Genomic DNA, 18,197 nt, shown 5'->3' with positions numbered 1-18,197 from the left:
AAAAAAAACACCTGTGCATAACTTAGTATTTCCAGGATTTAGCTTAGTTTTACCAAGTAACTTCGTTCTTTCACAAATAAAGCTCTAGAAATTAAGATGTACTAGTTGTTGATGGTCATGAACTCGACGTGAAATTTTAAATAAATCTCTAACCCAGATGCTCATCCTATTTATTCTGTTCAACTTTTGTAGTAAGCCAGTGACCACGGCGTCTGGAGTTTCAAGAATTCACCATTACATCATTGCCAAAACACTCACTCATGGTAATACCATTAAGTCTATAGGTACTTGCTTTTCATTTTGTGCGTGCAGTCAACAATACTTTAGACTTTTACTTAAAGTTCCCGACCCTTTTGCAATATGCATAGATATTGGCAGAGATCTTAAGCATATGCGTGTTAATTTTCATATGAATACCAAACCACTTTGATGTACAAGTTTACGCAGCATATTGGGTGCAAATGCATATTTATTTAGAAATAAACCTGTTTCTCTACTTATAAACATATTTTCACAATTGATGGAAACTTCATCAGATATTGTACATTTTGAGGGAAGTGATCAATGGAACAATTTTATTTTTGTTTGTTTGCAGACTACCAAGATTACCAAATTGTCCTGATCAGATCTGAGAGTAAACTGAATATCAACACATGACACAATGTAAATGTATCTTGTTCCTTTAAAAAAAAATATTTTTTTTGTAAACCTGATTGTTAAACACCACAATGTGCTTCAGCCTGTCTACGCTAACAAATGGTTTGAATTTGCACGTGAGAAGACATCTCTGAACAAGTTCACAGACAGTCTGTTGCAAACATAAATATAACCAGCCATTTCCCAGTCAAAAATTGATTCCAGTCAAGACAAAAGTCACTGCAACAGCTGGTATACATATACATCTGTATTGAGTTAATTACAAGACCAAAACCAACAACAGTCACTACCATGTTACATACTACATCTTTGAACTTCAAATGCAGGTTAGAAGGCATACTCTAGCATAAACACAATGAGAAGTTTAAATTTATTTTTACTGATTATATATCCAACATATTAAAATTACAAAGACTTAAATGCAGTTTCAACAATAAACCAAGTGTAATCAATCAATAGACTATAAAACCCTTGTAACACCTTGCATAGAAAATAATCAATTATCACTACCTGTAGTCATTTTTACTATACAGAAGGTCATGAACCCCAAAACAGCCAATCATAACAAAGACATCATAATAACAAAGCTTTGCTGCCTCTAAAAATATAATTGAGCGGGAAACATGTTGTTAAAGGGATTTACCTTGAAAAAAGGTAAATATACCTGGAGAAAGATTTAAATGGCTTTAGGTGTCCTTGTACACTTGTGGTGTAATCAATTGAGTATCAAGGGGTTAAATATATGTTTTAAGAATAGACAAGTCACACTTATGAACAATGAGCAGGATATTAACAGGAAAACAATAATGAGCAGAATAAAAAATTCAAAATTGAGAAATGAGAGTGTAATGTCAATGTAAGGATGCAATGACAGGTAATATCTTAAGTCATTCAACATGGATGATCAGCCTGATGAATTAGAAACTGTGGATGCTTCTGAACCTGAAGACTCCTCTCTCCTTTCCGATTCCATCTTACTAATAGCAACATCAACAAGCAAGAAAAATGAATTAAAGTCAGAATCTTGTTTGTTTGTCTTAGGCTTGTTAACTGATAAATCAACTGGACTAGTTTGCCAGTGTTTATTGTCAAAGGCACTGTCTATAAGTGTACAACTCATTCTTGGTAGTTTAGCAGGTGGCATATTTTCTCCATGATCTGACAAGCATTCTGATTCAGAGAAAAAGTCACTTGATGAATTTTCAAAATCTGAAACATATCCATCAGTCTCAGACGATCTAGATGGAGATGCTGAATGTTCCATTGATTCCTGATTATGTCCAGCTTGATCTGACGTGAAAGTAACACAATCAAGTAGTGACTGCTTGTGTTTTCTGGTGATGGTATACTGCATAGGATCTTGGCCATCCTTTTTAATCATTTCAGGTAGAATTCTACGACGAGCATTAATGAACCAATTGCAAACTTGCAAAACTGTCAAGTTAGTTGCATTTGATAGATAAACTTTTTCCTGGTCAGATGGATAAGCATTGTATCTGTGTTCATATAACCATCCCTTCAGTACTCTAACAGCTTCTTTTGGCAAATTTCCTCTCCTTTTTCTGTTTTCATTTTGGATTCCAATTGAGTACTTCTTTTTCTCTTCTATATCATAATCATTTTCCCATGGTCTCAAAAACTTAAGATCCTTAGCTGAAAATAATAAGTTAAATATATACCTGAATTCAGAATTCTTAAAATAATATAATCTTCTAGAAAGAATATCGAAAATGGTCCTAACAGCACTATGCTCTTGATCCAGAGATTTACAGGAAGGAGGAAACAATATTTTTCCTAAAGGGAAATGGTAAAAATAAAGGATTTTTTTGCCCATTTTTCACTTATACAATATGCATGCTTATATTTCAAATTACATTGCATATTCCTTTCTTTTTTCATGGTTAAAATAATGAAATTAAAACAATTTTTAAAAATCTGCAGTTTCATAAGGGAAGGCCAGTCTAGACTTTAGAATCAGATTCAACTAATATTTTTTGTATAATGCCTCAGTTGAATTCAGAAAGTATGGTATTGGTAAACCAACCATTTTCTAGTGAAGCTAATGAAGGAAGAAAATACTGATGACCGTCAGCCACATGCATGTACACATGCATATGATTTGGCTATGGACATGCTTTGTATAAACTGCAGTTGTGGATCCAAGTTCAATGATTTGTATAATAGAATCTAAATGTACGCTTTTATCAGACATTGTTACGAATGATATCAATACACCTTTGATCCTAGTTCTATATATTATTATACATTCACAAAAAAGAATGATACTTAACGCATGGCACGTGCTTACAATTATCGTACAATTCTTTCAGTAATTTGATAGCGACAGAAACATCCTAAATATTGTAATCAAGATGTTTATAAGCTTAGCAGAGTTGCAACAAATTATAAAGAAAAAATTTAACTCGTGTTGAATTGAACAAAGGAAAAGACATAACGCGGGAACTTTAAGGCGACCTGTCAATATAGTTATTAGCGACAAACGACAGTTCAAAGAAAGCATCAGCACCGTCTTGTTTGAAGTGCAGCATCATAAACAATGATTTAGAGTATACTATAAAGAAAATAATATTGCTAGAAACGTGAAATTTACACGGTTTCTTTGTTGTTGTTCGACCACGTGCTCTCGTTTGACATGTTTACCCCAAACAACTTGTCAACAAGCATATTTACAATGTGCGAAAGACCCAAATTGAAAAGAAAACGGTTCATTAGGTATACAAGAACTTACCTCTTCTCATTTTTAAACTGTCATCCATATGTCTGCTAAATAATTCCACTATATTTTGTACAATGTTGTCCGCTGTCAGTAACGCTTCCCTGTCCTACCTCGTGGTTGTAATTTTGACAAGCGCGCGACCACGTGTTCCACTACGACACTAGTAAAATGAAATCTGATTGGTTTAATCTCTAAGTCGCTTTACTTTATTGGTCAATATTGAAAAGCCATATCGAGGCTCTGCAATGTCAAAATGTGCGGGAACAAATGTCGTTTTCGACACATGCGCGTTCACTGACAAGTGTAGAAAATAGGGGGAGGATTAAACAACAGTTTGTAACTAGCAGAAAGATGTAAACGCAATTGATTGATTTAGAATTATGCTTTTTGGAATATTTCAGGATAAAGGAACCCCATTTGTTTTAACTAGCGCGATCTGTGATTAGTCTGAATTGCCGACTTAGTTAATTTTTTTGTTGGTTTAGATAAGGTATTTATAATATTAAAGCCACTGTTAAGATATTTATGTCTGTTTTCCTAATTTAGGATTAAAACAAAAATGATATATAATCTTTTGTAAAGTATCAAAGGCAACTCTGTAAGTGATTTTTAATTAGACTAGTTGATTAAATTTGTAATTACTCACTTACCCCATATTTTAATTGGTGGAGTCGACTATTTGTACTTTTTTTAATTGTGCAGTTAAGTAGCAGTCTTTGTAAGAATCATGCAAATTCTATGGTGTGATACACCTAAAAAAAGTCTACATATCTTTATTTTTGTCATTCGGCTGCTTTGTAGGTCTATATGATAATACATGTATGTATAAATATTCATTCCAATCTGTCTGTTTTAGGAGATAATCAACATGGAAAATCCAATTGTTCTATTGCGTTTTAGTGGCATTTACAGTTATCTCCCTTAGTTTTTAATTTTACGGTACATTCTATATAATGTTTATCTCTTATGAACAAGGGTTATATGAAAAGCCACATGTTACTTTCTGTTTACTATGACATTTTAAACAAAATATCAAAATTAAAAATATTTAGGTTTTCCAAGGACTTTATATCTAATATACACTCCCTGGGATCACAATTTGCATGATTCTTACGTGGATTGCTACTTAATACTTCACACTTTGACAAAAACCCTACACTACAGATCACATTTTTTGTTACCAAATTAAGTGAGAAGTTTCCGGTTTACTCAGTTCTAGCAATCTCACATACGTCGGTTCTTTTTGATTTTTTAATAGTATTTTACCGGTGCGACATCATAATCGCCCAACCACGTTTCTGTTACTAAAAATATAGATCCTAGCTTCTTTATAGAACAATGAAATACAAATATACTTTTTTGATATACTATTTCCATCATGCATTTAAATTTAACGGTTTTGACACAAAAATACGACCTATTCCTGCGTCCCATTCCTACACCTTTTATTGGAAAGTGCCTCTTCCCCGGCGGGCCTCTTCCAAGAGTGACCCATAAAAAGAGATTACGCTGTTGCTATATACCCTTTAAAGTCATACTTTTTAAATATCTTTGAGACTAAGAATTAAGTAGCTGTTAAACTTAAATTAAGCAAAAGATACAGATATACATGTTTTGCACATTGTAAGTAAACGGCCAGTCCGTTATGCTAGCAGACAAGTTACAAAATGTATAAGTGACACTATAAATACTAAGTATCTTTGTTTTGTTTAAATATCTAAAGATCAAGATGATAAAGATAAATCCTTATTCAAGTGGTTCACAGATCAACGTCCATTGTACGATTTTCCTCAACGCTTCTTCGACAAGATAGAACACTTATTTAACATATGTCGCTTGTCTCAACAGTATTTATTTGTTTAAGCGGAGAACGAAACATGCGGTCTGATAAGACAGGTGATAGTATAGGTAAACTTATCGATTATTTCAAATATTTGATAACACAATGATAACCCCTCAGTGTTATTTTTTAATTGCTCCTGTCATTTTACAACCAATACATGTACAGGTAGCCAGGCTATACGTACAGTGGCGGATCCAGTAACTTCGACAAGGGGCGCTGAATGGTCTATGAAGGGAGTTGCTCCAGTGATTCAGTATATATAAACTTAACTAGAATTTTCTACCATAATACAGGGGGCGCCCGAACTCCCTTAGATCTGCATATGCTTATGCCTATGAAAAATCATTCAACACCATTACCTATCCACTCCGACTCCGGGTGCTTAGAATCAACTTGAGGGCAACATCACACTGTAGGCTTGAGCAGTGATACAGACCAGAAAACTGATATTTCCGAGCCGCAGTCGAGGTGAAATATAAGTTTTCTTGTCCATGACATAACCTGAATACTGTCCAGATTTTGTGATATTGCACTCACGTTCACCATAATTGCATAGTAGAGCCATGCACCAATAATTAGATTGCTACGTGTATATGTGCCACAGGAGCTTGACCTCCATGATGTATTTGATCTATAAAATTGTCAAAAATTAGACTAAAATGCCGTTTTAATGATTTTTTTTTGCATTTTACATTTTACTATCCATGGCCATTCAATAAAAAACCGTATACATGTAAATCGTGATTGTTGGAACTACCAACCATGGCTCACATGGGCCCTTTAATTTGGAAATAAAATCTAACCCCGCCTCTTTATGCAAATAACTACGTGCACAGAACAACCAAAGCAGCTTTGCAGATTCGTAATGTTAACATCTTGTATATCACTGGTATTAAACTGATGATCGTAATTGCAATTACAACCCCGTGCGTGTCCGGGTGTCAAAAGAATAGGCCTGCAGCAGCACTAATCTTGTCGTAAAAGGCGACTAAATAGTGCTCAGAACCCTGGCCGGGGCCTAGGACGCTCTGCCCACAGAGCAACTGGGCTGTGTGCTCCAGGTGGTGGAATGTGTTACCGCTGGTATGTTACATGCTGGGGTCATCAGGCCACAACACGGAAAACCTGACCGCAAACAGTAGTGGTGCAACGTGTTGGGAAAGATGCCACGTTCCTCGCACATTAAAGAACCCTACTGTTGTATTCTATCGGAGTAGGAACCATTGGGCTCCGCCACAGATGGCTTAATTGCCCGACCCTACCAAGCTCGCCTTATTTCCAGTAGCAATCAAAATTTGTCAACCCCATTATCCTCGTGTCCAATCCCATGTTTTCATTTCATCATCATTTCATGTTCATTTTATCACAAAATTTAATGTTCATCGCCTGGATATAGCTGAAATATTGCTGCCCAGGAATAAACCTCAACAATAAACCATCAAACAGCCAATTACGACTAACCCATCATGGCGATGGCAGAGTCAGCTAAGATCTTTCAAGTCTATTTTCTCGTTTTTGCCAAGTTATTCAGCTACATTGTTCCTCTAACTAGTTCTTACCTATGTGTGTCCTTCCGAAGAATAATTTCCCTTGGTTACTCAAAATTGCTGTAAAAAAATCGCGGCGGAAATCGTAATTGCAAGTCCCCTTTTTATCATTTAGCGACTTCTCGCACTCGTAATTTCAGTACTTTATATTCGCATATGATTTGCATAATTATATATTTATTCTCCCCGTAATGCTGCAGATCTGTGCCGTGTTTACTGCTATAGTGTCGTAGTTCTAGCTTCAGACGTGATAAAAATGTGCCGCTTAAAAATCATACACGTGTGTTCTATGTGTGTTTCTTGCTTGAGAACGGGAAGTTTACATGAAATGATCGGTTAGCATTGAACATTACCCAGTTTCCGATTCAGGCACAGGGCTCGTTACAAGACTGTATATTAGGTCATATACATTAGCAGGGCCCAATATCTATGAATATTCATTGAAAGTTGTTTAATTTGGTTCCTTATCTGGTTCCCTGGTCATTATATCATAAGCGACCCAAAGGTCGCTACAAAGTACCTCTTTAAAAAAAATATCATACACATGTCTATGTGGGCGTGTGTGTGTGTGTGTGTTTTTTTTTTTTTTTTTTCTTTTTTTTTTTTTGCTAGTATGGGAACCGTAAATTTACTTTAAAAAATGAAACGATCGGTTACCATTGAATTTATGTCATATCACCCAGTTTCCGATTCAAACATAGGGGCTGGTTACAATTGACTATATGGCTATATAGGTCACATATATTATCGGGACTCCGATATCTACATATAGCCATTGGCAGTTGTATAATCTGGTTTCGGGTAATCGAAAATATTTGGGTCATCACGGTAACGAAATAGTACGCAATCATATCAAGGAAACAACGTTTTAGCGGAAATCACCCGATTTTAGAGTTTACCGCATTATAGAATATTTGACGATTAGCGACTTTTAAGACTTCAGTCTTTGATTTCAAATGATAATCGTAATGACCAAATCGACTAATCGTAATTTAGAACGAAGAAATGTGTTTTTAGTTTGTTTTGTAGATTTTCCCATGTTTTTGGATATGATACAGAAAAGTACGATCAAACAATGGTAGTAGGGCAAAATTACAACATATTTGCGATGCAAATGAAAGGTTATTATCTAAAACAAATACATTTCATGTACCGTTACAACATTATATTACAATACATAGTCTACTTATTTAAGATATTAAGGAAGAAGCAAGGAATACAGAGCCAGTCATTGTGGTAAATAAAATGTGCATTTTATATCTTTTTATAGATTATTCAAAGCAGAAACTTTAATGGAGACTATAGAACTCATTCCCGTTTTAAATTTGGTTCAATTCTGCAAGTTTGAATAGCGACGTTTCCATCATGTGTACTAAAAATCTTTTCAAGGAGGATTTGTTACAATTTTTCTGTTATCCGTATATACACCAAGGTGTCTGATTCTTTAAAAGTAAGGACCTAAAGAGCCCTGTAATGTTTATTAATCAAAACTTGATGCCCTAATAGGCAATATTTAAAGTCGGCAGATCAACCTATTTTCATTTAAAACAATGTGTTTTCAGGATGTTTCGTTAAACAGTGTGATACATATTTACTTACCTTTGAAAGTCTGAAAGAAACATCACTGCGGGCATAAGCTGACGACGAACCACACAAAGAAAGAGTACAAATAAATTTGCTACCCAATAGTATCTGCGATACAGGCTGTGAATATCATATTCCACTAATCTAATTCCGCTGTACTGTAGTAATTTGTAGTATTGCAGTGGGTTGAAACCACATAAAAGGGGATTAACTCTAAACTGTTTTGTGATCCGCAAATATTAATTCATTTTCAACAGAAGGAACTTGAATCCTAATGTGGATATCGTTAATAGCAGCGAAATGGGCAGTTTTTCATAAAATTCTTCTTTGATTTTATTGCTATTTCACATGTACAGTTCCTAAAAATCTATCCCGGTCCCGAAATTCATTATCATCATATAAATTGTCAGTATGTCGATAAACTCTTTCTTTTTTATTTTGTCTGCCAATACTATGAATTGGACGAAGAGCCATCTTTAGCTCCTGTATATTACTTCATTATCCAACCAAGGACTGGCTAATTTTATCCATGGGTTTAGGGTACAGACCACCAATTCAACCAATGAGCATTTGGAACGTAGGCAAAAATAGTCCTACGCAGAAATTACCCCTGTTCCTCATAGTGCTGTGAAAAAAGTTCTCATCTTATTTAAAAAATTTAAACAGTTTCTGAAAGGAAAAACATTTCTGTACATTTTATAGGTGCATTTTGCTTCTTGTGATGTGAAGCCTAATCTCCATAATGATTTTTAAATATACCCCTATCTTGTGAAAACACTGGGATTTCCCATGCTATTTATAGACCCTTCACTTCCGGTGACCAGTACTGCACTGCAAGTCTGCTAACTCCACATGACATTCTGAGGATTGTGAGCTGACATATGTAGAATCATGCTGATATATAGTCCTCTGCAGGTTAAAGTTAAGGTAAAGTCCAGAGAAGCCATAGAATATTGTGAAATTAGCATAGAAGCCTATGGAAAGTGGAATTAGTGGTTTTTAGCCTTTACTGGATTTAAAGCTGCATTAGCTGTCATTTTCGTAAATTTTTGTTTATCTTTAAATATAATTTACTTTAAATTATTTCTACCAAATTGTACCTTTCTTGTACAATTTCATTTGATATCCACAAATAAAATGCATAAAATGCAGTAAATACATGGAATCGGTGGCTATATATTTATTGTCATGCAAGACAAAAATCGACCTAGATAAGTTCGTATGCATGTGACCTCTGGTGACCTTAATCCGCGCATGTGTTGTAAGGGTCGCTTCTTTAATAATAAATCTGATTGCAAAGCGAAAATGGTTATTCAACGGCATTGAAGACCGACGGACTCAAGCCGTAAAAGAAAGAGGTCCGAATATAACGCAAGGATCCTATTAAAATTTACGTATTGTGACATAATGCGGCTCAAATATGGTCATTATTTATTTTTAAACTAATCAAGAAATAGATGAAATGAAATGAAATGAAAACAAGACACGCGCGTACCTGTGTATCCGTTATTGTTATTCCTTTATCAAGGTTCAAGTATTTTTTAACCCTGGTTAATGTCCTGTCGGCAGTCTTCGGAGGTAATGGCGAAAAATAATTAGATCAGACCTATCGATCTTCTCTGATAAAAAAAAACGTTGTTTTCACAATATTCTGTAGGTATTATTGACATTAATTGCTTCAATTGCATTACTACAAACTTATTTCATTGAATCAGCAAAATTCAGTATCAAAATTATAAAAATCAAATCTGAGCAAATTTGGCAGCTAATGCAGCTTTAACCGATGGATAATTTTGTGCAGAAATAAACCGATAGATAAGACTTATCCTGTGGATAAGCAATTTAAACCAGCGGCTAACACTTGCCAGCGTTTTGAGCAACTCCGTCATGAATTGACGTCTAACTAATAGAATGCTAAAATTTATTACAAGTGTACAATGCATCTATTTTATAGTATAATTATAGGTACTAATCGCGATTTCGGATAGTGGTACAGCACCGAAAGTCACAACTATGTACATATCAGTCAAAAACTACAAGGGTGGACGCTATAATAAATCAGGGGTTGGTCCAGAAATTTTGAAAGAGGTTCCAGGTCATTATTTACTAATTTCTAACTGAAATTCTTTGTGAAATTAAAGAAAAATTCCTACAAGAGACGGTGGGTTCAGACACCCCGGAAGCCTATCCTTGGGTTTTATTACTTCCACTTTTAAGTCATACAAGTGAAATCGTGGACATTAAAAGCGGAAAATCACGATAAGAGGAATCGTGTCATTGGTTCAAGCGAATAGTCAATAACTTATCTGTTAACCAGGTTGTTCAAGTTATATACAGACACGTATTCATAAGGGGCGAACACGGCGTTTGTCCACCCTCTTAAAATGGGATTTGTTTTGGTCGCATTTCACAAAATGTTCCTCGCTTCGCACGACCTTTAATTATATTTACGCCCCTAACACACTTGAAATGCTTGATCAACCCCTGCCCTGATCTATAGTTTCTTTTGGCATGATGTTTATCAACTACAGTTAACCAACATAATCTAAACAGAATGTAAACTGTGTAAACGTTAATTGTAAGCTTGTCAACGCAAAGCAAATCTAATATATAGTTACTTCACTTTTTAATTACTAGTACATGTATATATGTTAGCGGCAATAAGCAAAATCAGGCATTAAACCTAAAGCCTAGTCAATAAGCTATTGACTAGTCAATTACTAATTGCCTAAAAAAATCAGGCTTTAGGCTTATTCCCTGAAATGATAGTGGTCAAAATCTACTTATTTCCTAGGCAATAATAAATAATGAAAGAAAGAAAACATTGCATTTTAATCTTTTAAAGATTTTTGTCTCTTTAACATATTCCCCATTTCCACTCTTTTCCATATAAATTATTAGTTTTTTTATACTGTTAATCCTTAACTATAGAGAAAACATCAGATATTGCCAAAGGCCACTACACACACCAATGTACAACTGAATAAGTTTATAAGGTTCTGAGTTGTTTTCAAGTAATATTTAGTAAATGTTCTTTTCACTACTCACTTGATTTCCATTAAATGGTTTTCATTTGCTCATCTTGTGTAGTCGTGTCAACATGTCTCAATTTGAGGAAAAATTTAACGCAGAAATGATAAATCGCTATGAGAAGGGGAAAACTAGGAATATATATTCTCGTGAGAAATATAATGAAATTTTTTAACTTTTGAAAAAGGAATCGACAGCAGCAACTAAAAAGAAATCGTCGACTGAATATTACTATTCTACCAGATTTTATGTTCTCTCTGTGGCTGGGATTGAGCGTCTAATAACCAAAGTACCAGAAGGTGATCAGCAGGGATTTAAGTTGTTCGCGTATCTCGAAGAGCTTTTCGGTGTTTTGGAGAAAGCCCATAAAGAAACTGGACATGGGGGGAGAGACAGAATGCTCAAGAAAGTCAATGAGGGGTATGCTAATGTCTCGAGGGATAGTATAGAGCTTCTCGCATATTGTGAAAACTGTTGTTTGACGAAAAAACATTTATCCAAAGGAATAGTCGTGAAGCCATTATCTTCTAGTGAGTTCAATAGTAGGTGTCAAGTTGATTTTTTGGACTTTCAATCCAATCCAGATGGTGATTTCAGATTTGTGATGGTTTTTCAAGATCATTTAACAAAGTTTTGTGTGTTAAAGGCTTTAACCTCAAAACGCGCTTCAGAGGTTGCTTTCAACCTAATCGACATCTTTACTTTATTCGGCGCTCCTCATATTCTGCAGAGTGACAATGGTCGAGAATTTGCAGCAGCAATCATACAAGAATTAAAACTGATGTAGCCGGATCTTGTTATCATACATGGCAAACCCCGACATCCACAGTCTCAGGGCAGTGTTGAGAGGTCCAACGCAGACATACACGACATGATTTCGGCATGGTTGCTAGATAATGACAGTACAAAGTGGTCTGTCGGTTTGAAGTTTGTCCAGTTGCAAAAGAACTCACCCTTAAACACAGGCATCGGTCGCTCTCCGTATGAAGCCTCGTTTGGAAAAACCGCTACAATAGGATTGTCAGCAGCATTACTCAAGGAAGTTTTAGACAACCTTGAGCGAGAAGAAGACTTGATTTGCTTGACGTCAAAAAGGCCACCACTAAGTATCATATTTGACAGTACTTAGTTCTAATATTTTAATTGTTACTTAGTACATTTTATACTACCAATAGATTTCAAATTAAGTCTCATTCAACACAAGCACTACAAATGGTCTCAGTAGAATAGCCACCAAGTACGGGGAGCTGAAAGGGAAATACGGTTCAAATGAATTCAGTGTGTGTAAAAAGACATTGCTTAGTGAGAATGATACAAGTCGTGAAACATCTCCAAGTGTTAGAGAGGCTGCAAATAAAAATCAATTTCCGGTGGCCAGGGTTTCCAACGTTGTAGCTGCACGACAAAATGCAACACAAACAGATGTAAATGCAGGAAAATGGGAAAGTTATGTAACAGCAGATGCCATTCTTCCAACACATGTGACAATAAGTGACAAAAGCACTAGCCTTATATATTTCTGTATTATAATGTAAATGTTCAATTGTCAATAATTTAATTTCATGAGCTTTGGTTTATTTTAAAAGGCCAAAATTAAAGAAAAAATATGCACCAGGCAATAGGCCTAATGCCTGCCTCTCTTTTTCAGTCATTAGGCTTATTTCCTAGTCTTTAAGCTTAAAGCCTAAAACATTCAGTCAATAAGGTTATTGACTAGTCAATAGCTTATTGCCTAGGCTTTAGGCTTAATGCCTGATTTTGCTTTTTGCGCTAACATATACAAGATATAGGTAGAGAAACATTCTGTAACATTATTTTGATAATTAAAATAGTTTTTTTTAAATTCGTTGACATTTTAGAATGATGAGAACAATTTGTTTAAATGCGCGGAGAGTACAGCATTAAATTATCATCATATAAATATATGCATGGATCTTTTTGTTTCAGTTTTGTCTGAAACGCATAGTTTTACATTTTCGATTTGTAAAGAGGAACATTTATTTGATTAGAACATAGTGTCGGAACAGGCCATTTTCCCTACGATTAACTTTTAAAATTCAATTTACACTTCAGGTTTTGTCTTTGATTCAGATGACAAATATAGCAAATCTGATGAAAATGTTGAGCAAATTGGTACCATTTATCTAATTATTTCCAGTCCTAATGCGTATCTAGCGGTGGCAGGTGATTTGTAATTCCTTGTTTTCGAGCCTGCTAAAACACAATAAGTGCCTTGACTGTAAAATACCCTTACTTCACATCAACAAAAACAAATAGAGAATCATCTGTTTAAACGAACAAATTTAATATTAAAGAATTACAAGACAGTAACCACAGAATTAAAGACAGACCAGTTAATAATCAGTTTAACTGGGGAGAAATTTCCATATTACAGCACTTTCCACAAGGAAATCGATGAAATAATTAAATGTCATCCGTATAACTTAGATGGTACTTCGTGTTTCTTGTCTTTCTGTTGAAAACCAAGCAAAGAAATTGAAGATGCAAGTTGTCTGTAGAGAAGGAGATAGCCAGTTATTGACGCAAACATCAAACCCCAGTATATTAGTTCACTTTTAGTTCACTGGACGCTACCCCGCTTTTGAAAGGTAAGAATGTTAAAATTGATTTTAATTCAATATTTTTGATAACTGTAAAATGAAATTATATTTGTCATTTTATATCGCATGGTTTATTTTTTTTGGATTTCGTAAATTGACAGTCGAATTTAAACAAAGAGTGAGAGAATTAAATTGAAAAGCTGCCTTCACACAGAAGTTAAGTTCTGAGCAAAGTAAATGACTGCATATCACGGAAAATGTGGTTTTGAGTTGTCACCTATATACATAATTATATAGTTGTTCAGTTGTATAAATAGATTTGCAGCTTATTTTCTTCGAGTTTTCTGCCGAATGCTATTTTAAAATAGTTTCTGTCTATGGTTTGTGGTGCCTTTGTTCATCGACTCTTGCTTCTCCTGCTTTCAATTTCGAAATGAAACATGTATTTTTTTTATCTATCTCAGCAGTTTATGCAATTGTCGTTTTAAACGATGTTGATGGTCAATGCATTGAAGGGAAATCAAAAACCTTAAACACCGAGTTCACGATAACAAAATTATAATATAAAATCTCTAGGATCAACAAGCTAAGCTTACAACGAATCACACACTTATCAAGTTTGAGGAGAGAAAAAAGTCAAATATCATTCCCATGATCACATCAATTCAGAAAAAAAAGGAACAAGTTTTCATCTAAGTACACGTAAATACGCTTTTAAATTTGATTTGTTGACCGCCATTATGACCACCACCGCCCAGCTGACCACCGCCCAATAAATACTTTTAAAAAAGTTTCGGTAGTATTTAGACGGAGTCTAAAAAAGACGGCAGTTTGGACATTATTATCAGTACAAACAGACATTCCTTCACAGTTTTCTATATATTTGGAGTCTATTGCCTCCCCAGAACTCTTATCTGCAATAAAGTACTCTTGGCTTTGAGAATCACATTGCATAAGCTCGTTAAAATCACATTTAATTCGAATTAAAATGTCTCGTTTACCTATGTGAATGGTTTGGAATCCGTTACTCACACATAATCTCAGACATAATAAGTTGGAAATGAGATTTACAATCCTTATTCCATATCGAGGACGAGAATGCAAATTAAATCTTAATCAAATTCTTGTTCAATGTGATTAGTTTTATTGCTTATAGAATCCTGTAAGAACTATGATTTAATTTGTCCAGTCTTGGAGATAAAACCACGGAAGCACAGTTTACTTTCTCCTACACAAGTCATTAACAATAATATAAGGCGAAATGAAAATTTTAATACTCAGTATATTATTTAGATATACTTGTGAAGACATACCGTTTTTTCCCTAACCCTATAAATAACAGTACTTTGCAATGTATGACCATGGAAATATTTCAGAGGTGCCGAAACATTATTGTTGACTCGGTTATGTATGTTGATTATTAAATTTTACAGATGTTTCCTAGAGGTTTCCGGTATATCAGATCTTTCATACCTGCTTATGGCGCCACGAGTGAAGAAAAACACTCCATCATATCACAAGACGAGATGGAGTTAGAAATGTCAGAATACGACATATCAAAGGAAGAAGCTGACGGGAAAGTGTTTGACAACATGGAGGTGGAGGGCAAGAGATATAAAATAAACGAGTGGCAGGCTGGATGGAACATCACTAATGCTATACAGGTATAAACAAAACCATCAGAGCTTTTCATTGGATATTGATTGACTCATAGTAGTTACTTTCAACTATTTTACATTGTGTATCTCAATTTTTCCGACGCAGTCGATATAGTATCGCTTTTTACCCTTTGACCCTAAAGACACTCTTATCGTTAAACAATCCAAGTTTCGCGGATTTTAAACACCGCATCTACCCCAAAGAACGTGAGACAAAGGATACTACAGACACTGTGAAGTCAGCCTCATATCTTGACTGACACGTTGAGATCGATGGTAAAGGAAAACTATTGACCAAACTATACGACAAACGCGACGACTTTTCATTCGGTATGGTTAACTTTCCTTTCATCTGTGGCAACATCCCTTCAGCACCTGCGTATGGAGTTTTCATATCATAACTCATATGTTATGCCTGAGCTTGCCGTTATTACACAGACTTTTTGTATCGCGCTAGACTTCTTACAATTAGTCTTATGCAACAGGGTTATGTTGCTACAAGATTGGAGTCATCACTACAGAAGTTTTATGGTCGTCATCATGAACTCGATGGTCGTTACGGTGTATCTATCTGCACTATGAAAACTAATGTGCTCAATGTGTCATAGTTTTCCTCTCCCCTTTCGTCTACACCGGACTTGACTTTTTATGAGCAACTCGGCGGGTGTTTCTAGAAAAGCAGAGGACGCTTATCCTACCGATGCACCTGGTCCATGCTTCCAGTTGTTAGTTGAGTCCGAGTTGCTCATTTACTTTTGTAACTTGTATGTATTATTTTGGTCATTTCACGTTCTTTGTTGTGTTTATCTGTTTTCCATGTCTTGTCTTTTTGTCCCTGGATTACATTCTTTTGATTTCTGCTAGAATCTTGGTCCCCTGGATTTTGTTTACCGATTGGCCAAATACTGAAAACTTAGTGGCGTTCGAAAAAAACCGAATCGAAAATTAAAATCGTGTGCCCCTGTTATTTCCTGACTGAAATGCATATTTTAGTAGATGCAGCGGGGAATATTCCGGAGATCATTATATTTTTTTTTCAAATTCTGAATCCAGCCAATCAGCAGTAACAAACTTCTACTTTGAACCAAGAACGCAAATACGGGCTGTTGCGCTCCTGATTATAATTTTCTGCAATTTTTTTAGATTAATTAAAATAACCTAAAAAAGCTGAATCGGTATTAAGTAGTATCTACCATATAATTTTTTTTTAATGGGAGTGTTTAATTTTCTGCACAGTTTTGCATTATTTGTTGTGATTTTTATCATATCGTAGGGCATGTTTGTGGTTAGCTTTCCATATGCTGTACTCCAAGGAGGATATTGGACCTTACTAGCAATAGTTCTCGTGGCATATATTTGTTGTCATACCGGAAAGATCCTTGTAGAGTGCTTGTATGAAGAAGATAGATATGGCCACAGAGTAAGAGTACACACTTCTTATGTCGATTTGGCAAATGTTGTTTTTGGATCCAGATTTGGTGGGAAAATAGTAGACACAGCACAGATGATAGAGCTACTGATGACGTGTATTCTGTATATATTATTGTGTGGAGATCTATTGGTCGGATGTTTTCCCGAAAACGAAAGTCCGTTAGATCTGCCGTCGTGGATAATGATATGTACAGCATTCTTGCTTCCGTGTGCATTCTTGCAGACACTGAAGAGTGTTTCGTGGTTAAGTTTTTGGTGCACTGTGGCACATTTAATAATTAATGCTATAATTCTTATATATTGCTTTTCAAAAATCAACGAATGGAAATGGTCAGAAGTTCAAGTAAGCATAAATATTTGGACATTTCCTATATCTCTTGGAGTAGTTGTCTTCAGCTATACATCACAAATTTTTGTACCTACACTAGAAGGTAGTCTGATAAATCGAGAGAAATTTTCCTGTATGATGCACTGGACTCATTTAGCTGCAGCTTTGTTCAAAGCAGTATTTGCCTATATAGGCTTTCTAGCATTTGGAAACAATACCAGCGAATTCATCACGAATAACCTACCAAGTTTTCTCAGAATTTCTGTCAACGTATTTCTGGTTCTAAAAGCATTATTATCGTATCCCTTACCGTATTTTGCAAGCGTCGAACTGGTCAAAGAATCACTTTTCAAAGGGCGACCAGAAACGATATTTCCCGCTTGTATCGATAATGACAGAAGATTAAAAGTATGGGCAGTTCTACTTCGATTCTTTCTAGTATTATGTACGATGCTAATGGCAATATTCATCCCCCATTTTTCCTTACTCATGGGTTTAATTGGTAGTTTTACTGGAACAATGTTATCATTGATATGGCCGTGCTATTTCCATCTCCATATAAAAGGCAAGTCTTTGCCTTGGTACATGAAATTGTTAGATGCCACAATAATTGCGTTAGGATTTTTGATATGCGGAATTGGTATTTATTACTCTGGTAGTGCACTGTTTCGTGCCTTTAGAGGTCTCCCTCCTGACCCTCATAATCCTAGAATACCGTATCATCGCTGAAAATGACCCAATGATCAGTGAAACGCCCTTACTCTGTCTATTTACAAGATATATGTCGCAACAATGTAATATACTTTACAAAATATTAAATG

General features: G+C 35.2%; 2 protein-coding genes across 2 annotated transcripts; one reads left to right on the top strand and one right to left on the bottom strand.

Moving 5' to 3' along the window:
* Positions 1 to 1,013: 1,013 nt before the first annotated feature.
* Positions 1,014 to 3,571, bottom strand: LOC148629088 (homeobox protein TGIF2LX-like). The gene is made up of 2 exons (XM_088543543.1): positions 3,407 to 3,571; positions 1,014 to 2,310 (listed from the first exon to the last, which is right to left on the bottom strand). Exons 1-2 carry the CDS (start codon positions 3,432 to 3,434, stop codon positions 1,562 to 1,564), a joined length of 777 nt encoding a protein of 258 aa, XP_088399669.1. The 5' UTR covers positions 3,435 to 3,571; the 3' UTR covers positions 1,014 to 1,561.
* Positions 3,572 to 16,846: 13,275 nt separating this feature from the next.
* Positions 16,847 to 18,105, top strand: LOC148629087 (vesicular inhibitory amino acid transporter-like). The gene has a single exon (XM_088572732.1). The coding sequence runs from the start codon at positions 16,894 to 16,896 to the stop codon at positions 18,103 to 18,105; it is 1,212 nt and encodes a 403-aa protein (XP_088428858.1). The 5' UTR covers positions 16,847 to 16,893.
* Positions 18,106 to 18,197: the final 92 nt, after the last annotated feature.

The sequence above is a fragment of the Perna viridis genome, chromosome 1 (assembly GCF_037379345.1).
Source record: "Perna viridis isolate PV_CMFRI_1.1 ecotype Kerala chromosome 1, ASM3737934v1, whole genome shotgun sequence".
Classification (NCBI taxonomy): Eukaryota; Metazoa; Mollusca; class Bivalvia; order Mytilida; family Mytilidae; genus Perna; species Perna viridis.
This window is presented reverse-complemented; position numbering and strand designations above follow the sequence as displayed.